This window comes from Chiloscyllium plagiosum, unplaced genomic scaffold (genome assembly GCF_037043375.1).
Source record: "Chiloscyllium plagiosum isolate Xiang-an unplaced genomic scaffold, Cpla_swu_hap1 HiC_scaffold_28, whole genome shotgun sequence".
Taxonomy (NCBI): domain Eukaryota; kingdom Metazoa; phylum Chordata; class Chondrichthyes; order Orectolobiformes; family Hemiscylliidae; genus Chiloscyllium; species Chiloscyllium plagiosum.
Genome location: NW_028270166.1, coordinates 25808958 through 25831494, shown reverse-complemented (window position 1 = coordinate 25831494; position 22537 = coordinate 25808958). Strand labels below are relative to the sequence as shown.

The 22537-nt window shown below is 38.8% G+C and overlaps 2 protein-coding genes across 2 annotated transcripts; both read right to left on the bottom strand.

Annotated features, from left to right (window-relative positions):
• Positions 1-3830: 3830 nt before the first annotated feature.
• Positions 3831-7538, bottom strand: LOC148142509 (uncharacterized). Its single transcript, XM_087976060.1, has 2 exons — positions 7225-7538; positions 3831-4257 (listed from the first exon to the last, which is right to left on the bottom strand). Exons 1-2 carry the CDS (start codon positions 7424-7426, stop codon positions 4067-4069), a joined length of 393 nt encoding a protein of 130 aa, XP_087832186.1. The 5' UTR covers positions 7427-7538; the 3' UTR covers positions 3831-4066.
• A 4134-nt stretch (positions 7539-11672) lies between these two features.
• dohh (deoxyhypusine hydroxylase/monooxygenase) lies at positions 11673-22537 on the bottom strand. The gene is made up of 4 exons (XM_043721118.2): positions 22232-22537; positions 21328-21404; positions 14665-14899; positions 11673-12667 (listed from the first exon to the last, which is right to left on the bottom strand). The coding sequence occupies exons 1-4, from the start codon at positions 22503-22505 to the stop codon at positions 12330-12332; spliced, it is 924 nt and encodes a 307-aa protein (XP_043577053.2). The 5' UTR covers positions 22506-22537; the 3' UTR covers positions 11673-12329.

Genomic DNA, 22537 nt, shown 5'->3' with positions numbered 1-22537 from the left:
ATGAATTGGAGATGTTGTGCTGAGGCAAATATGTGACAGATGCCAACCTCAAGGGATGGGGATATACAGATGGTCCCTGCCCATGGGGTATATCTTCAGATGTTGGAGACTTCTGATTAATATGGAAATTGGGAAATTGGTGTCTGGGAAATAAGTGTAAGTAGGGGAACACTTTGGGACTAGTGATCATAATATTATTAGATTTTTAAAGTTATGGAAAAGGAAAAGTCTTCCATAAAACTTAAAGTTCTTAATTGGAGTGAGGCAACTTTTAAGAGTATGAAACAAGAACTTTTAAAAGTTGATTGGAATAAACTATTTGCAAGTAAAGTGGCGACTGACAAGTGGAAGACCTTGAAAAGTGTGATAACAAAAGTTCAGAGGCATTATGTTCCTGTTGGAGTGAAAGGCAAGGCTGGTAAGATTAGGGAACAATGGATGAATAAAGATATTGAGGCTCTAGTCAAAAAGAAAAAAAGAATCATATATTAGCTATAGACTACTGAGATCAACTGAATCTCCTGAAGAGTATAAAGAGTGAATCTCCTAAAGAGTATAAAGAGTTTAGGGGCATTCTTAAGAAGGAAATCAGGAAGGCAAAGTGGAGAATATGAGATAGCCTTGGCAGGTAAGGTTAAAGATAATCCAAAAAGATTCTACAAATACATTAAGAGCAAGAGAACAACCAGAGAGAGAATAGGACCCCGTAAAAATCAATGAAGTCATCTTTGTGTTGAACCTCAGGAGATGTGAGAGATATTAAATAAATATTTTGCATCAGATTTTACTGCTGAGAAAGAAATGGAGGCAAGAGAATACAGGGAAATAAATATTGATATTTTGAGAACTGTTCACATTATAGAAAAGTAAGTGCTGGATGTCTTAGAAAACGTAAATGTAGATAAATCTCCAGGACCTGATCAAGAGTAACGCAGGATGTTGTGGGAAGTTATGGAGGAAATTGCGGGGCCCCTAGCAGAAATATTTGTATCACCTATAAATATGGATGCAGTACTGGAGGACTGAAGGGTAGCTAATGTTGTGCCATTGTTTAAGAAAGGCTGTAAGGAGAAGTCTGGAAACTGTAGATTTGAGAATCTGACATCAGTGGTAGGTAAGTTTTTGGAGGTAATTCTGAAAGATGCACTTGGAGAGGCAAAAACGGATTAAGGATAGTCAGCATGGTTTTGTGTGACGAAAATCATGGTTCACAAATTTGATTGGGTTTTTTAGTGAAGTAACTAAAAAGATTGATGCAGGCAAAGCAGAGGAAACTGTTGTTTGGACTTCAGTAAAGCCTTTAACAAGGTCTCACATGTTAGATCACCTGGTATTCAGGGTGAGCTTGCCAGTTGGATAGAAGATTGGCTTGACAGTAGGCAACAAAGGGTAGTAGTGAAGGTTCATTTTTCAGATTGAAGGCCTGTGACCAGTAGTGTTCCACAACTATCAGTACTGAATCCACTTTTGTTTGTCATTTGTAGAAATGATTTGGATGAGAATATAGGGGCATGGTTCATAAGTTTGAAGATGACAACAAAACTGGTGGTATAGTGGACAGTGAAGAAGGTTATGTAAGATCACAAAGAGATCTTGATCAATTGGATCAATGGGCCGAGGAGTGGCAGATGGAGTTTAATTTGGATAAATGTGAGGTATTGCATTTTGGTATTACAAACAAGGACAGGACTTATCAATGGTATGGTCCTAGGTAGTATTTTAGAACAGAGAGACCTAGGGAGTCAGGTAAGAGATTCTTTGAAATTCATGTCACAGGTAGATAGGGTGGTTAAGAAGGCGTTTGGCATGCTTGCTCAGACCTTTGAGTAGAGGAGTTGGGATGTCATGTTGAGGTTGTACACGACATTGGTAAGGCCTCTTCCAGAGTATTGTGTGTAGCTCTGTTTGCCCTGTTATAGGAACGATATTATTGAACTGGAGAGGGTTCAGAAAAAAATTGCCACACTGTTGCTGGAGGGTTTGAGATATAAAAATAGACTAGAAAGGCTATTTTTCACTGTAGCGTAGGAGATTGAGGGGTGACCTTATTGAGGTTTATGAAATCAGGAGGGGCATAGATAAGGTGAATGACAAGGATCTTTTCCTAGGGTGGGGAAGTTGAAAACTAGGGGCATATTTTTAAGGTGAGAGGAGAAAAATATAAAAAGGACATGGGGAGCAATTTTTTTACACAGAGTGGTTTGTGTGTAGAATGAATTGCAAGAGGATGCAGTGGATGCATGCACAGTTACAACGTTTGAAAGACATGAATAGAAAAGATTTGGAGGGACATAGGCCAAGCACAGTCAGGTGGGACTAGTTTAGTTTGGGGACATGGTTGGCATGGACTGGTTGGACCAAAGGATCTGTTTCCATTCAGTATGGCTCTACGACTCTATGACTCTAAGAGTCATATTAGACCAGAAACTTTAACTCTGATTCTTACTCCACTGACGCTGCTAGACCTCCTGAGCTTCTGCAGCATTTTCTGTTTTTGTTTCAGTTTTCCAGCATCTGCAGTTCTTAGTTTTAATTGGATGGCATGTTCTAAAAGATAGCATAGACACAACAGATTAATCAACCTCCATCTATGTCTCAGAGTTTTGTGAATGCACCTAAATTGGCAATTCTGATGGTACAAGTACTGACTGCACTGCATCTAAACATGTAAGAGCTGCATGCACTTATACATGTATGTGTAATTATTTGTATAAAAATGCAGAGGAAACTGGTTTAAAGGTCATTGATCTGCACGATAGCAGAATTAATTTCTCCAGAATGATTTTATAGCCATTTGCAGTATTTCACACAGTCCAATCTTATCATACTGAAAAATCAGAAAAGAGGATTTGTTCGATATTGAAGCTCAAGGCTTCTGCCAGTGGGTGTTCTGGTACTGATGTCCTCATGTTCTGAAGCATCCTTAGAGTCGCCATTGAAAAAAAGCACTGAATTATTAATTGGATGGCAAAAATGACAGTCACTGGCTCCTGTAAAGTGATTGGATAGGCTTTACACCTGAGAAAAGTAACAATCATTGCTGATGAAGTAAATCACAAAACTTTGAACAAGCCTCCAACTAGATCAAGCCCTTTGTATAAACCTCTGTTTGCATCTGAACCTGATGTTTTACCATCTTGAGCTGGAATCATTGTTAGACAGGAGATTTGAAACTCGACTATTAATGGGAATCAACAAGTTAGTGCTTTGAAGGCACAAAAAGACATCTATTGGAAAAGGTAGCATCTGTTTCTCCCTGGGTTTCATAGAATCATTACAATGTGGAAGAGGGCCAATCGGCCCACTGAGTTCCATACCAACCCTCTGAAGAGCATTCCACCCAGGCCTACTCTATCCCTGTAATGCTGCATTTCATAGAATCACTACAGGAATTACAATGTGGAAACAGGCCATTTGGCCCAATAAGTCCACACTGACCCTCCAAAGAGTAACATAGCCAGACCCATTCCCCTACCTTATTACTCTACATTTACGCCTGACTAATCCACCCAGCCTGCACATTGCTGGACACTGTGGGCAATTTAGCATGGCCAACACACCTAACCTACTCTTATTTGGACGGTGGGAGGAAACCCATGCAAAGGGAGAATATTCAAACTCCACACAAACAGTCACCCGAGGCTGGAATCAAACCTGGATCCCTGGCACTGAGGCAGCTGGGCTAACCACCGTGCCACCTGGGTTTGTTGAAAATCTTCAACAGGAGGGAGAGAAAAAACTTGCCATTTTGTCAAGTCATAATCATTGGCCACATTCTAAATCATTCCATTTCAAATACAGCAGGTCATCAGAAAAAGAAGAACTTTAAGAAAAGGTCATTTATTTTATAAGCCAACACAAAAGCATTTGATTTAATAATTGTCCAAAATGGCACACTGGCTACAAATGCTACTTAACCACAGCAACATTGAATGAATAATGGAGTAATCCTTTCATAGATTTTTGTCATTCTTAGCCATGGTTTCCATTTTTTTCTTAAAGTTGCAAGTCACACATCTTTCTGCTTATCTGCATATCCTGCCAAGTATTCAGATACGTTGTTTGATTATGTGATGGCAAAGGAATTTCTTTGGCTTGATATCACACATATTTTAGGCACATCGACTATCACATTGATATCATCCATCTTGTCTTCCTTTATAGCCAGTTCTGTTTCTTCAACCCGGTCAACTATTTCTTCATCTGTAATTTCATAATGCCAGTCGTCTTGATCAGGATTTGGTCCAAGGATCCAATCTGTTGACACAAAGGTAGATTTAAAATTTACCAGATACTTTGGTGTTACTTATTTTTATGGCAGAAGATGAACAGTTGTTGTTACATGGATTCAAGCCAGATGGTGAAATGCACAATTATTTTTCTTAATAGGTTTATTTACAGGATGCAGCCTGACTATTACCTCCTAAGTATTACCCAGGCGTCCGAGATGATTCTCTTCAAATATGTTTTAAATCAACCTTTTCAGATGTAATATGACATACCTCCAGGACAGATGGGAATTAAACTCACTGATTTTCTGGCCCAGAGATAGGGACAGTGCCACTGTGATCGTTGTCCTTAATCTAACAATGCCGATCGCCTGTACATCTCAATAGTATTATCAATAAACAATTGTTATGAGGATGTGCTATATCAAATAATAATGTTCATTAACTTGTTTCATTTGTTAAACTTTTATAAGTTGACATTGTGGTTTCAAACATGCCTAACAGAGCATTTTGCAACTTTCTGGAAGCCCCAAGGTGAATTACAAATAGATATCCTGTACTTTGAAGGCTCTGTGGATTTTCACACTCATGAATATCAAGGATTAACTTCAAAAACAATGAGAATTCTTCTCTGATGTTGACTCAATGTTTATTAGACATTGTATAAATTAAATTCTACTGACACCTATCTTGTTACAAATGTTTCAGTTCAGATGTGTGTGAATCTAACCACTTCACAAATTACCCTGGTGCCTTATTTGGGACCAAGACTTTGCACTTTAAGTGCCAGTCACCTGCCAGCAACTACCTTTTAGTGCAAGTATGTAAAAACAGGGCAAACTGCTTGTCAACCGGAATGAAACAAAAGGAATATGGAAAAGTGTCTCTTTCTATTTCTGTCCACTCCAAATCCAACAGCGTGGTTTTGAGTTTGTTGAGCCTTGACCTGTGTTTCCATCTATGTAAGCAATTCTAGCCTCTGAATTTCTACAGGTAATATCTCCAGAGGAACGTCACATCAGCAAAGAACCAAAAGCCTGAACATTCTTCAGTTTAGCAGAATATGAGCCATATACTGAGAACTGACTTTTTTTTACTTCATGATATAAGGTGGCATCTAATAGAGGTCTGGGCAACATGGGCTATGGTAAGATTTGTGACAGAATTAGATGAGAATCTGGAGAGGCCAATCACAATACTGCTTGATTTGATCCTGTTGTTGTCTAAATATGACAGTGGTTTCCCCATCATTGTATTATAGTAAATTTATTGAATCAATAGATTGTCCTTGATTGGACCATTGAACATAGGGCCATTCAGCCCATCCAGTCAGTCCACCTTTCAATAAGATCATGGCTGATCTAATAACACTTTGCACCTCTTTCATGCCTTTTCCCCATTAGCCTCGATTCCATCACTGATTAAAAATATATCTACCTTGAATACACTTAACAACCCCAAACTTGATACCCTGTACAGTAAAGAAATCCACATATTCATTATCTTCTGAGAGAAAGAAATTCCACTTCATCTCTTTCTTAAATGTGGGAGCTTTTATTCTAGGATTATACCTTGTGGCCCTTGACTCTCCCAGAACTAGATGCAGCACTGCTTTCTCTATCATTGGATTGGAATGACCAAGAAACAGGATTTCAGGAAAATCTCTACATCTTTACCTTTTACATTGCTACTGTCTTTTAGTCATTCAGGCCAGCATTTGTTACCCATCCTTAATTTCCCAAAAGGCAGTTAGGAGTCAAGCATGCTGTTGTGGAGCTGGAGTCACATGTCAGCCAGATTTCCTTCCCTAATGGACATTAGTGAACAAAGTGGGTTTGTAGGACAATTGACAGTGGTTATATGGTTGTCATTAGGCTAGATTTATTCAAATTACACTGCTTTGATTGGGATTCAAACCTATGATCCCAGAACACTAGACTGGAATTCTGGATTATTAGTCCAGTGATGTTATCACTACACTACCACATCCAAGTCTATATTAGGATCATTGATATTCCCAACAAACATTATTCTGTAGTGCTCCCATTTTCCTGTACCTTGGCTGTATATTTGCACCTCTGCCTTCTTCTATGTGGTGGTGTATAGCATCCATACTAAACATAAATCTTTCAATTGTTCCTTAATATGGACCAACTAGATGTTGTCCTCGACCCACTCCCCCCACATCTGCACCATCTATGCATTAAAATGCCATTTTCTTTTTTCCCCTCCTTGTTTCTTTTACAAATATCTTATAACCTGTAATATTAGATTCACAATTCTTACTTCTTTGAGCCTGATCTTTGCTGTTGCCACTATATTATAGCCTCACATGGTGAGTTTTGCCTGGAACACACCAGATTTATTTATCACATTACATGCATTTATGCCAAAGTTCTCCAAACTAATCTTAGAATTCCCACATTGGCCACTTGTCTGATTCCAGGTTAGAAACAAAAAAACTGCAGATGCGGAATCCAAGGTACACAATCAGGAGGCTGGAAGAGCACAGCAAGCCAGGTAACATCAAAAGGTGGAGAAGTCAACGTTTTGGGTGTAACCGTTGTGATCCCTCCTACTTCTGAACTTTTTTTTGTGTCTATCTGTGCACCTTGCTTTCCTCCCTAATTTTTAATTCTATTGTTACACCCCTCTCAAATTAACTGAAATGTTTCGCTACTACCTTCATCAACTTACTATGTCATTTCATTAAAAAACTCAATCAAATTTGTTAGACACAATTTATCTTTAACATATCTGTACTGACTGTCATGTTTTCCAAATGAAAATTAATTTTGTCCCCAGTTATGATCTCTGGAAGTTTTCTCACTATTGGCATTGGGCTGACATTTACAATTCTCCAGATCTCTGCTCTTCATCTCTGCTCTACTCATGATAAATTGAAAATGACATTTTGAAAAACGTCTCATAGATTCCTGAGCTGCCTCTTCATTTCATTGTTTACAACTAGAGGCAATCTTAAAATGACACTTACCTGCAAAATCATGAAACAAGTCCTTGATAAGATGTCCTACAATAGCATATGCTACGGCCACAACAATTACAGCCGCCATGAATAAATATATAACATGTTTAGGAAGATGAATGGCATCTCTTGAAGGAGGTTTATAATCCCTGTACACAATCTCCTCTCCAGTGGATGAAGGGTGTTCTACTGCATCTAGCATATTAGACATATTTTTGGTGATCTATGTGTGAACAAATGTTCATGTATTTTCTATCACTTCACCTTCCAGCTGTCTTGTGAATTACAAAAGAGGTAGCATTGTTAAATTCATATTCTGCAGATTAAACCTTGTGCTGCAGCCAATTCTTCTCTCAGGCTTTAATAAATCATGTGCTTTATCCCCTGCTGTTCTTAATCCTTCACAGTTTCCATTCCCACAATGGTATTAAATAGATTCATAGGTGAAAGCTCTTAAAGAAACTAATGAGACACTTCTACTCATTTGCGAGTCATCTCTAATTAGTTTGCATAATTTACCCATAGTGTGAAATCACAGAAATGAAGTCTATCTGCATTTTAACTATAATATTTTAGTCAAAGGTCAGCAAATATAATTTTGATACATTGAACAGAAGGATATGAAATCCCAGAAACTCAAAATCTATAGCAGTAGCAAACACTAAAGACAAATTCTGGAAGGATCTGTAAGAGAAATACTTCACAGAAATTCTGCACATAGTGTATGCCATTCTGTTAAGTATTCATCTTTGTAAGTAGGCTATGAACTATCAATGGATACAAAAGTTAAAATTGTTGGTTTCGAGTTTAAGGCGCATCTAATAATTGAACCGATAATGTGCAAACTTTAAATCTCTAAGGGATTCTTGTGCTAATAAATGCCAAAGTCCGAACTCCATCTAAAATCTAATTGAATATTCCCTAACAGCTTAAGACGTTAAAAAGGTATCACAAAGGAATCAAGGTACAATCTGTTGCAATCCCTCGTTACAAGAAAATCACATAAGAGCAGCACCATTTAAACAAATGGGGCCGGAATCAGATTACAGCCAATACAGGTAAACAAACGTTCGCGTTCTACAAATAATGGTGTAAATTTTTCAATCACATTATAGCCATTTCATGTTGAAAAATGCCCAAATAGCAGAACAGTACACTTTTTTTGGTCTGGAAGTGATATAGCCTGATGGCAGTCACATGACAAGCAGATAGAACAGTGACACTGTGTAACGAGAATTGGGGGGCAAAATCATGTATTTTCCATGTACCTAGGTATATATTTATTTTGCAGCTTTCCTTATTTAATTAAGTCCTTCATTATCCAAATACAAGTCCATTCATTTTTCCCCATTTACTGTATATTTGATTACATTTACAGAAGTATGGTCAGACAAAATTTTACAATGTTAATTGCATTATGTTATCTCATGCCATAACCATGTACAACTGCTTAAATTCTCAAATGATGAACAACTAGTGATAAAAGTTTTGGTTTTCAATTTTAATCTTCTTCTGACCTGAAAGGTGGTCAGTTGTAGTTAAGAATTACATAGACGCTCATCTATGTGGCTCAGTAAAACACTATTTACTCATTGTTGCTGTTGGTGACATAGTAGCTCAGTGGTTAGCACTGCTGCCTCACAGCACCAAGGACCTAGGCATAATTCCAGCCTTGGGTGACTGTGTATGGACACATTCTGTGTAGGTTTCCATTGGGTGCTCCAGTTTCCTCCCACAGTCCGAAGATACACAAGTTAGGTGAATTGGCTGTGCTAAATTGCCCTGTAGTGTCCAGGTTTGTGCATGTTACGTGTATTAGCCATGGTAAATACAGAGTTACAGGGCTAGTGTGGGGGACTGGATGGAATGCGCAGAGGGTCGGTGCAGACTCGATGGGTCAAATGGCTTCTTTCTGCACTGTAGAGATTCCATGATTCGAGGAGTTCAAAGCTGCAAAATGCAGGTGCTGCAGTGGACTTTGTGGTAGCATGAGCTTGCCATGTCCAATATAACTCATTTGGGTACAATAAATTAACCAAAGAGGAATGCAGAAAAATATACTCTTTACTGACTGAGCTGAGCAGCTGCAAAGAGTTTCTTTAAAGAGGCCGGTATATTGGGTCCAGATTGATGTGTTTATTGATTGAATCTGTGGATGAGTGCCATGCCTCTAGGAATTCCACTGCAGCGGACAGCTGGAACTGACAACCGGAAGCAGCAGATTCAAACCACTACAAATGCCGGAGGAAAGATCACAGAAGCGCTTCACAGGAGGCTCCCAAGCACTGAGGATGTCACCTAGACAGGGGATGAAACGTCTGCAACACAAATTCCCAGCTCAGCGAACAGAACCACAACAATGAGCACCCGAGTTACAAATCTTCTCACAAACTTTGAAAATAATTGAGACTTTGAATACTGCATCAAGTGAATTGTGGTCAAAAGCAGTTGATCCAGAGATCAGAAGTGACTATCAAAGCCAAAATTACATCCAATATTGTTCAATGTATACATTAGCAAACTTAATCAAAATTGAGATGCATATGTATGATTGAAATCTTAATGATTTATAATAATTATAAATACACACAAGGGCAAATAATAAAAACATTGAAGTCAAAGATGTTACAGTACAGGTAGAAAAATAAGTGCATACTTTGTTATTGCTGCTTTAAATGAAGACTAGTAAATCTTCCACAATGCTGCTTTGCCATATTTTAAAACTCATATGTACTGCTTTGAAATTGAGCAGAAGCCACTGAAGGATCACAGTAGGCCTGCAAGGGAGAATGCAGGTTGTGTAGAACTGGAACACGAATGGACTTTGAAATGGAGTACAGGGAGGTGCGCTGACAAGTTTAGTGTTTTATGGAGAACACTGCATTGCTACTGTAAATATAACTGCAGTTAATCTCATTAGCTACATGTGACGATCCAAAACCAGTAAAGCAAGTTTATTTCCTCTTAGTCAAGGGTGGGTGAGGAATACAATCTTGTGTTGTCAGAAGTTTCTTTACAGCAGTATAATTTTTTTTATTTTATGGCAATATTATTAGACAAAATGAGTGAGGTAAAATTGCTGACGGAGGTAGTTTCTGCAATAGCTTTGATGAAAAAATAAGCTTATGTCTGAAAGGAAAAAAAAGTCAGACTGAGGAAGAAGGAAAACTGAAATGATTGCTGAAAGAAATATTTACTATTAAATTATATGATCAGGTAAGGAGGGAAATTGGTCGCTCTTTTCAACTCCTGTTTGGTTAGGTCCCACTTGGGAGTAGTGTGAGCTGATCTGTGCACCGCATCTTCAGGTAGATATACTGATCTTGGAGGAAGTACAACATAGGTTTACAAGAATGATAGATGGCCTTCAGGGGTCAAGTCATGAGGAATGGTTATACAAATAACCCTGTTTTCTCTAGAATTTAAAAAGGTTAAGGGTGATCTGATCAGTCAAGATATTAACTGAAAAGTCAGGATAGATAAACTATTGGGTGGGTGGTGGTGGTGTGGGGAGAGGGGGGGAATTGGAATCCATTTTTTCTGGTCACTGCTCTGCTACCCCAAGCAGCTGCTTGTACAAGTCCATTTATACATCCCTGAAACTTCTCACTGTTTTCCAAGGTGGGGAAAACAAGGCTTTCATCTCCCCAATGTGAACATGTGTGAATTAAACAGGATATAAATACCTTCTTGCTCACTTGATTGTCTGGATTCACCGTCTTTGGATGGAGTGGTACATTTAATGCAGAGAGGTGTCTCATACCTACAATTTCACAAAGGTTGCTTCAATCTGTGGTCAGCATTAATCTCTTTTTTAGTCTATGAAGGCTTCAGGTATTGAAATCAGATGAAGTTGAATATCAACAGCCCAGTTTATTATCATGACATGACTATTCAAACAATAAAACAGCTATATTTTCCTTTTCAAACTCACCCCAAAGAAACATTCGATGCATAAAAGCTACACTAAATTCTACTTCCATCAAAGATGGGTTTAACAGATATGAATACTTTCTAAATAATCTCAAAAAAGGTATTACAGACCTCTGGAACAGGTGTGATTGAATTCAGACCTACAAGGTAGAAATACAACCACTGCATCATAACAGCTCCTCAGTTTAGCAGATATACACGACTGAGGTTAATTAAAGATACCCTCATCTGTGATTATTTGAATATAATGGGGCAAGCCAAAAACAACTGAAGGCACAGGAAGCTATTCTTCTGAAACCAGGGCTGCCAATAGAATAGTTCCAGCACAGAGGAAGCATTTGACGTGACCTCTATACCAACTTCCTACAACAGCAACACAGCTCTAAAATGTGAGCACTTCATTGTACCATGTGGACTGTCAGCTAGGCATACACTCAATGGTTAGTGCATGTCCAGAGCTCTAATATAAGATATAAGCAAATTCAATTTTAAATAATTATAAACAGTCAAGATAAAACACCATATGACAAAGTGACTGGTTTATTTTGTTAAATTTTTTTAGTGAAGACAAGTTTATATTCGACAAACCCAGCCATACAATATTTAATTGTCAAAATCATGTAACTTATAGTAGTTCCCTAATCAACTGGATTAACTAAGTTTAAACCAAAACAAAAATACCATAAATATTTGAAATCTGAAAGAAGCAGAAATCTTAAAAATAATCAGTGAATGCCATCCCGACTTGAATATTTCCAGCACTGAAGATTTTAAATCCTTTTTAAAAAGATTTTTAAACTGATGGAGGGATCATGCTCGTACCAAGTCATGATAAATCTGGTGTTCACTTACTAATTTACACAATATTGCTGGTGTGATAAGATTTGACATCCTAAATAGCCTGAAGCTAGCAAATAATAATACTTAAATGAAATCCAAAGTGATGTTTTAGAAGACTAAACTTGAATCGAGCATTTTGTTAAATATTAACTTGTCATATGTACAAAATAAATAAAAAAAATGTATTTCATTACATATTCTACATTACTTGGAATTAAACAACATAGGGGAAAGTGGCATCAGAAAATGTACAACCTCAGCACAGAAGAAAATTATAACATCTGTGATTAGTGCACTCAACATCAAGTTTTGACAATCTTTCAACAGTTCAAGAAACTCCATTAAGGCAATGTCCCATTCCCAGACTTCGTTTTTTGCAATTTAATCAACGTATCTGCATACTGAAACTCTGGACTATTTTCGTATTCAAGCATGTCCAGTGCTACCTCACAACTCTCCTTCACAACACGTTCTTCATCATGTAGATATTCTTTCAATATTTCCACACACGGTTCTTTTGCAATTGATCCTAAAGCTTCTGCGCACTCGTGACGGACCATGGGATTTTCATCCAGTTTTTTCAATGCAGTTATAAGTTGTGGAATACTGGCATCATGCTGCATTTGGCCAAAAACATAGCCAATTTCGTGACGAAACAAGGCACTTCCACACTGCAAACCTGAGGGAAATATACATAAAATGAAATATCTTCACCCAAATGCAAATCAAAATCACAAATACTTAGAAAAGATCTGGCAAAATTAAGACTGGAAAATCTACTGATTAAGCTATAAGCCAATTTCCTGATATATAATTATTTGTTGTTGTGATTCTGTTCGCCGAACTGGGAATTTGTGTTGCAGACGTTTCGTCCCCTGTCTAGGTGACATCCTCAGTGCTTGGGAGCATCTTGTGAAGCGCTTCTGTGATCTTTCCTCCGGCATTTGTAGTGGTTTGAATCTGCCGCTTCCGGTTGTCAGTTCCAGCTGTCCATTGCATTGGGTCCAGATCGATGTGCTTATTGATTGAATCTGTGGATGAGTGCCATGCCTCTAGGAATTCCCTGGCTGTTCTCTGTTTAGCTTGTCCTATAATAGGAAGACAGCTAACGATCCGCACCCATGAACACCAACTAGCCACGAAACGACATGACCAGCTATCCTTAGTAGCCACACATGCAGATGACAAGCAACATGAATTCAACTGGGACAGCATTACTATTATAGGAGAAGCCAAACAGAGAACAGCCAGGGAATTCCTAGAGGCATGGCACTCATCCACAGATTCAATCAATAAGCACATCGATCTGGACCCAATATACCGGCCACTGCAACGGACAGCTGGAACTGACAAACGGAAGCGGCAGATTCAAACCACTACAAATGCCGGAGGAAAGATCACAGAAGCGCTTCACAGGAGGCTCCCAAGTACTGAGGATGTCACCTAGACAGGGGACGAAACGTCTACAACACAAATTTCCAGCTCGGCGAACAGAACCACAACAACGAGTACCCGAGCTACAAATCTTTTCAAACTTTGAATAATTATTTGTTAGTAGAGAACTTGAGTATGGTTCAAGATTTTTATCTCACATTCATCACGACAATTCACAAGAATATAAATTCAAGCCAGAAACCAACACAAAGACTGCATGAGAGAAGACTGTTGATTGGTTGGCAATTGAACTCTGACTGTAGAGCTGTTGCCATGGAGAATGCGCTCATTAATACTGAATCAGTTAACATTCAGGGCTGGTTTAAATTTTAAACCAGGCGAGATGACTCCCATTGGTCAGGGCTGTCATCTAGTTTGTTGAGATAGAACAGGCATTGTGCACTTCTTTTTCTCTTATCTGCAATAAAGTACACTGAGTATTAATATATGCTTCGCCTAGTATATGCAAGTGAAACTGGAAGGGTCCATCACTGAATCATCCACAGACATCATGGAAAGTTACCAGAAATTGAACTGTGTCTGTGATATAAACGCTATGGTTACAAGAGTGGGTAAAAGGCAAGGAATCCTCTGGGAAATTCAATCCACTGCCTGTCTATTATCAACAAGGCATGAAACTTGTGTGCGATGGAACTGTCTTTCCTAATCTGGGGGAGAGCAACTTGAAGAGCACTGAAGCAGCTGAACACTACCCCAGGACCAAGCAGCATGGCACTCTATTCAGTACCCTCAACATTCACTCTGTCCAATACCAAAGCACAATGGGAGCACTGTGTACTTCTAAAAGATACATTGGAGCAACAAATCCAGACTCCTTTGACACTGCCCTAATCCACAACCATTACCACCTGGAAGGAGAAGAACAGATTGATGGGAATACCATCACCTCCAAGGTGTCTGCCAAAGCATATATTACTGCTCCTTCACGATCACTGAATCAAAATCCTGGAACTTCCTTTCAAAAGCACTGTGGACGTACCTAAAAACCAAAGTCTACAGTAGTTCAAGACAGTAGTTCACCCACATGTTAAAGGGCTGGCTATGTGCTCTCTATCCTAAACAGCATCAGCTACATCTCATGTACTAATAAAGAAAGAGGCTTGAACTTACAACATTGTGATTTAAAAGCTCAAAAACAATTCAGAATTTTACTATGACGTGCCAAAATCAAATTCTACTGTAATCAATTGTCTAATGTAAAAGTCTCAATAAAATACATACCATCTCCTAATGCCAAGACTGCTTCTTTACTTCCAATATTCCGCAGGGCAAACATTGCTCTGTATCTGTCGAACAAGGGCAAGGATTCATCTAGGAGAGCTTCTCTTAATTTCTTAGCATCTTTCTCCAGAGCTGGGGGAGCAGGATCAATTGAACAGTATTGGCTTTCATTCTGGTCTTTGTTGTTCTGAAGCCATTCAATTCGTTTAACTGCCAGCTGGCAAGTTTCAGCAACCTAAACATTTTAATACAAATAAACCATTAAAATAAAGTATAGGAGAGCCACCTAACCAGACTGTGAAGTTACCAAAATGGAGCCAAAACCAGAGCCTCCAAAATCCAACATAAACCGCTGTGTTCTTGGCTTCACCAGAACCTCATGAGTGATTGGGTATATTACTGTTAGAACAATAATTTTCTGCAGTGGGTAGTTAACAGTTAACCCAATATTTAACTATTATGTTGGAGGCCACGATTTTGTAGTTGCTCATTCCTAAAATAAAAACAAACTGTTTAAAATTCAAAATTAGACAGAAAATTGAATATACATTTACATAGGTATACTTCTGCATGCTGTGTATCCTTGCTCATACACAAACTCATTTTTTTCACTTTCCATTCAGCCTCCAAATTACCTGAAGATTGAGATCCTATGGGTTCAACACTGAATTCAAAGCTGATGACAATACACCTGTTAACTGGTCTAATCCATTCTATGTGGTGAACACAGCCTTTGTTTTCACAAATCTCATCTTAATTGTCTGCATTCATTCTATTTTCTCCTTTTGAATCTAAACTACAATTTTCCTATTGTTAAGACAGTCAGTTTATTTCTTGTATTTTTAGTTGTGGACTAAGATGGAAAAAAGAACTGTTTTAAGTCTGTGGTAAAAACTGCTGGACATTTAAGAAGTTACTGAAACTCATTGTGTGGTGCTTAAACTGCTGCTTTGTTCAAGCAATGGAAATTGATGTTTGAGAGACTAGCATCGGAGTGTGTGCACACACGACTACCATTTAGGCAGCAACTGGTTTGATTGGTTCCTTCAATCATGACCAATTGTGCATGCCAAAGGTCATCAATTTGACAACATCGGATTGGTTCTTGAACAGCTTGTGGGTATGAAAGATACAACAAGAGGTCTTTGGACCACTGGAAGGGAAGGTGGTGTGTATGTGTGTGTCTCTCAAAAAAAAAACCTGAGGCCGCTGTAGACAGTAACTAAGTGTGCGAGAATTGTTAGAATCATGGCAGCCATTTTTGTCACATAATAAAGCCTGGAGACCATTTTGTTTTACATTTAGTGCCTGCCCTGCTAAAAGCCTTTTTTCCCATGCGTGCAGGAGATGGTTGGCCTTGCAGTTGTGCCGTTACCTGATAAACAAATTCCTCTCTTTGCATTCTTCTCTTTGCAAAGACCTAATGTATCTGCTTATCAGCTGCTTACCAACACTGTCCAGACATAATGTGACTGGAGCTAATGCTGGGCAAGTTGCCTTAGCTTGGTCATGATGCTGCCTAGCTAAACCTGCGATATAGAATAACATTCAGTTTTGTAGATATTAAGAAATGTAGGTCTGGACAATGTAGGTAGATCTTACGACTGCCCCAAAGTTGCGTAATTAATGGGCAGTGGGTTTGGAACATACTATATAACTTTTAATATCCTGCACTTCATCGGAATGTGTCGGGGACTTCTTCGAACCAAGACGTATTCCCCATGGCCATGATAAAGCTGGTTAATTGCTCAATGTCTCCTCTCCTGACTATTTTGTTTTAAACAATTCAGTAAAAGATTTATTTTCCCCAACACTAAAAGACTTTGTAATTAGTGTTACAATCAGCCTGTGTCTTCTATAAAGAAGTGAAAGAACCTGGAGAAAGGAAACCCAAGAATAGAAAGTCCTGATATGCCAAAATGTATATTTTAACAAACAATGAACTGGTGCTATTGAAATGCTTCCCTCCATTCACAAAATTAATGATTTTGCTGTCTGTATAAATGTGTCGGTGTTGTAAAATGGGATAAAAGTTTTAACTAGTAGAGCCATACATTGATATTTCATAGCTTTACCTGAAATTAGAATTTGCTTATTTTTAATAAGCAACTGTTCTTGTTAACTGTTCTTGATAATCAGCACTTTCCAAAAGGGATCATAACACCATAAACATTAAGTATATGGGACAATACTATGGCTTTAAAAAATGCAGGTTGTCCTTTTTTTAAGCAAAGAGAGGTTGAGACAGAGGTGACAAGCAGTTTGCTTCAAGCCAATAAAGTAAACAGGGACCTTTTAATAAACATTGGAACAATAGAAGCAGCCTGAATGGGTGGGGCCAACCTCCCATAGAAACAGGATTTTAGTTTTAGCTTTCAGTAGCAGCTTTCACAACCTCAACTGCGACACCTCTTAGAATCACAGAATCCCCTCCACGTGGAAGCAGGCCATTTGGCCATCAAATCCACATTGACTCTCTCAATAGCATCCCATCCAAACCCACCCCTTACTTCTGTAAACCTGCATTTCCCGTGGCTAATCCACCCAGCCTGCACATCCCTTGAAACTACAGGCAATTTAGCAAGGACAATCCACCTATCCTACTCATCTTTAGATTGTGACAGGAAGCCAGTGCAGCCTGCAGAAAACCACAGATATAGAGAGAATGTGGAAACTCCACACAAAGAGTCACCCAAGGCTGAAATCCAGCCGGTGTCCCTGGCACCAAGGCAGCTGTGCTAACCACTGAGCCACCCTTTGGTCTTTGCTACAGCTAAAACCTTAAGTTCTCTTGCTGCTACTAATTTTGCATTCGAGACCATCTATTTTATTGAATTTGCCTTTGCCAAGGGTATGCTTATGGGATGTTACTATATGAGAACAGTTAATAAGCAGTTTATTACTTTAAAATATCTCAATAGGGTAACAGTTAAGCCAATATTTTTATTTTGTCTGCATTTTAACTATAGTATATGAATAAAATGTGTTTTGCTTCAAGCCTGGTAGCATGACCAATCAAATTGCATCTGGAACGCAACAACTGGCACTTGTCTTTAAAATAAGAAAAAAATTAGGGTCCTTGACATGTTTTGAGGGGGTTTGATCTTGTCCATTAAAAAAAATGGGAAAAGCAAAGCAGACTTGGAATCCAATCTGACCAATGCTGTATAAAACAACTGCACCTCTTTGCTTTTATATTTAAAAAAGTCATACACCAAACCTTGTGGTGTTGAGCAGAAATGTCAATTTCTTACTGTCTGATAGTACTGCAAAAGAACTTGTGGAAATCTTCCAATTAAGACTTATTTTTGAAAGTCACATTGTTGTTAAAGAAACTTACTACCATTGCCTTGGATAGATCAACAAAAATAATTTTGTAAGGTAACAACTTTCCCAAATTCTGGAGATGTAACTGCATTTCACATTTAGACCAGATTCAAACACATTTGAAATCGAATTACATCATGAAGATTTTTCTGGAAACTGAAATCTGTACACCCCTGTTATCAGATAGCATTCTGAAGAGAGAATGGAGACTTGAATTTCTCATTCCAGTCTGAAGGCAACTGTGAAGGTTCCTTCATTACCTTGGCTCATCCAATCTGAACACAGTAGAACATCTATTTGGAAATTATGCACTGCAGTAACCTGAAGATAGATACAGAAATCAATAACTTTCAGCATAATCCCAAACATAAAGGAGAAAGCTGTTAAACTACCAGATCTTTGTCACACTTTGGAAGCCTGTTGTACACCTATAAGTAGAATAATTTAAGCAAAGTAATACTTTTTAAGGGGAGTGATAAATAGGGAAATCAGGAGGATATTATGATAAAGATTATTTAATTCCAACTTAACCTTTTCATTATAATGGCTCCAAAGCAATGGATTAATATAAACTGATATTACACTGTTAGTTTCTCCCACTCTGGATTTCCAACTTCTAACAAATTAGATGTTCATCTAATTATTTTTCATCTCCTAATTTTTTGCTTTTGTTGTTGAAAGGCTTCCATTTGCCTTTATGATAAATCCTGGACTTGGTTTGTTTTTATTAGCATTTTCTGACATTTCAAGATCAGAGGTGACCAATCTTTCAAAGCTTAAGAGCTGGAGATGATTTGGGGAAATACCAGAAGTGTTCTACCCCTCTTTTCTAGTTTCTACAGGAAATTAACTGGGTTACCGGCTGGTCCTGTTCTAAATTCCAATAGATGTAATCTAGAACAGTGGTTGGCAGTTTTTGTAGAGAACTAAATGAGTCTCATGTCCAATGAATACTCCTACCTCAAACCCATTTCACATCAGATTTTTTACTCCATGTACCCGCTGCCAGAAATGAACAAAGGCCTAATAGGAGCAGAGAAAAACGTCACGAAAGGGAAAAATATTAGAGGGAAATTTATAATTTAAAACAATCTTGAAGCGAGTTTGGGAAATCCAGTAAAAGGAGAGAAAAATGAGTGTAACAACTTGCATTTATATAGTGCTTTAAACATAAAACACTCTAAAATACTGTACACGAAGACTATAAATTTGACTATGAACTACAATGAGACATCAGAATAGATGAGCAAAAGCAAAGGTCTTTTAAAGGAGAAATGAGAGGTATAAAGAGAACAGGTTTAGAGTTTTATGCCTTGTTGGTTGAAGGGACCAAAGGGGAGAACAGAGGATTTTACTTCACTTATTGGGAGCCAACTTTTCCATTTAATGGCCAGTCTGTTTCTCTCACAGATGATGCCTTAACTAAGCTTAATAGTTGGAAAAATTCCAGCTCTTCTGTCCCTTTAGTACGACAGCTTGTCCCTCAAAATTAACTGGGTTAATGGCAGGTTAGTTCTAAATTGTCACAAACGTCAGCTAGATCATTGCACTTTTTTAAAATGAAAAATAGGGTGAAGGGGATACAGAACTTTACGCAGGTTAAGCCACAGTCAGTTTTGGATAGCATCAAGCTTATGGAGAGTAGAATGCAAAAAGGTAAACAGGAGTGAAGGTAGAGGACAGGAAAACATTGTGGCTACAAGAGCTTCTCTTATTTTGAGGTATCTTAGGTGTTGGAGGTGATTTCTTCAAATTCCAGGAACAGTAATTACTGCTTTTTTAAGTTGTTGCATTGTCTTGGAACTTTGGGGAAAAAAAGATCAAAACACTGGCTCACCAGATGAGCCGGACTTTGATGGTGGGAATCCCGAGGGACAGGATTTACATGTATTTGGAAAAGCAAGGACTGATTAGGGATAATCAACATGGCTTTGTGCATGAGAAATTATTTCTCACAAACTACATTGAGTTTTTTAAAAAAGTAACAAAGAGGATTGACAAGGGCAGAGTGGTAGACGTGATCTATAGGGACTTCAGTAAGGCGTTCGACAAGGTTCCCCATGGGAGACTGGTTAGCAAGGTTAGATCTCATGGAATACAAGGAGAACTAGCCATTTGGATACAGAACTGACTCAAAGGCAGAAGACAGAGGGTGATGGAGAGTTGCTTTTCAGACTGGAGGCCAGTGACCAGTGGAGTGACACAAGGATCAGTGCTGGGGCCACTACTTTTCATCATTTATATAAATGATTTGGAAATGAACATAGGAGGCAAACTTAGTAAGTTTGCAGATGACACCAAAATTGGAGGTGTAGTGGACAGCGAAGAAGGTTACCTCAGATTACAATGGGATCTTGATCAGATGGGCCAATGGGCTGAGTAGTGGCAGATGGAATTTAATTTATTTAAATGTGAGGTGATGCATTTTGGGAAAGCAAATCTTGGCAGGACTTATACGCTTAATGGCAAGGTCCTAGGGAATGTTGCTGAACAAAGTGCAGGATCATAGCTCCTTGAAAGTAGAGTCGCAGGTAGATAGGATAGTGAAGGCGGCGTTTGGTATGCTTTCCTTTATTGGTCAGAGTATTGAGTACAGGAGTTAGAAGATAATGTTGAGGCTGCACAGGACATTGGTTTGACCACTTTTGGAATATTGCGTGCAATTCTGGTCCCCCTCCTATAGTGAGGATGTTGTGAAACTTGAGGGTTCAGAAATGTTTTACAAGGATGGTGCCAGGGTTGGAGAGGCTGAATAGGCTGGGATTCTTTTTCCCTGGAGCATTTGAGACTGAGGGGTGACCTTATAGAGGTTTAAAAAAATGAGGGGCTTAGATAGGGTAAATAGACAAGGCCTTTTCCCTGGGTTGGGGAAGTCCAGAACTAGAGAGCATAAGTTTAGGGTGACAGAGGAAAGATTTAAAAAGGGACCAGGGGTAACTTTTTTATGCAACAGGTACTGTGTGCATGGAATGAGTTGCCAGAGGAAGTAGGGGAGGCTGGCACAATTACACCATTTAAAAGACATCTGGATGGGTATGGGATAGGAAGGGTTTGGAGGGATATGGGCCAAGTGCTGGCAACTGAAACTAGATTAATTTAGAATATATAGTCAGCATGGACAAATTGGATGGAAGGGTCTGTTTCTGTGTTGTACGTCTCTGTGACTCTACGAGCGAGTGGAAATAGTCAAGTCAGGAGCAAGGATGCAGTTTCAGCAGCAGATAAGAGATAGGGATGCTGTTGGGTAATGATACAGAGATAGAAATAAGACAGAGATGATAGTGTCTCAAGATCATTTTAATTAATTCATAAGAAATGAAATTAAATTATCCTTACTTCTATTACTGGATCATGTGAGTAATACCTCAATGTTTCAAGGACCTCTGGTTTTCCAATAGCTCCCAGTGCTTCACCTGAAACAACAGCATAAAATGCAATTAAATGGATCTGACATTTATCTGTTGCAGCAGATTGTGAACTGGCTGAATGACTGCAGACATCGACGTAGCTAAGGGACAGAGATCTACATGAAGCTCTATTTGCAGCATTTTCCTGCAGGGTTCATTTTTAAATTGATGTCTTTGTTCGGAAATGATTCACAAACTTACATAATATTAAATGTGTGCAAATGTGAAGCGACTTTAAAGATGTCCAACCACTAAAAGCTGGATTTATACATCCAAAAAAAAGGGCTTGAGCTTAACAAATTCTGTTTAAGAAAATATACCATATTGTGCATGTGGGGACAGAAAACAAAACACTACAGATGCTGCAGAACTGAAATAAAGACAAAAAGTACTGGAGAACCTCTCAGGTCTGGTAGCATTAGTGAATAGCAAAAGAGATAACATATCAATTAAAAATATTGGAGTTTCCCATTTTATTAGTTACTTAACAGCAATGCTGTTTCTCTCACAGATGATACCTGAACTAAGCTTAATAATTGGAACAGAATTGGGAAAAAGTCATGTTTACTGCCCCTTTAATATGACAGCTCAATAAAAATATTTTTTTTTAAATGACTGCTTGTCTCTGGAAATTAGGTGAGTTATTGGCTGGCCTTGTTCTAAATTCTAATAAACATTATCTAGATCTTTGCCAGCGCCTTTTAAAATAAAATTCCACATTTCCTGCAACTGCAAGTATTTAGGCTCGATATCAGAATCGTAGACACAGCTTTTAAATGGTCTATTTCGAGCCTCTCGGCGCTTTTAAGGTCGGTAGGCGGCCGATGCATCACCTGCTTCGTGTCTGACCATAGGCTCCTGGCTGTGGTCCTGTAGCACCCGGGTCAGGATGGGGATAGCCCGCTGGTCCTGCATCTGGCCCAGGCAGTAGGCCAACTCGTGCTTCAGCAGCGCCGACTCGTCCCCGAAGCCCCTGGAGATCCACTCGATAGCCAGCGGGCCGCCCAGGTTCCGGAGGGTGAAAAGCGCACGGAAACGCTCTTTCAGCGGCCTCGACACATCCACCAAGATCCGCCCGATCGCTTCCACCGCCTCGTCGTCCCGCATCGTGACCGGGCCGCGGCTCCTTTCACCCCCGG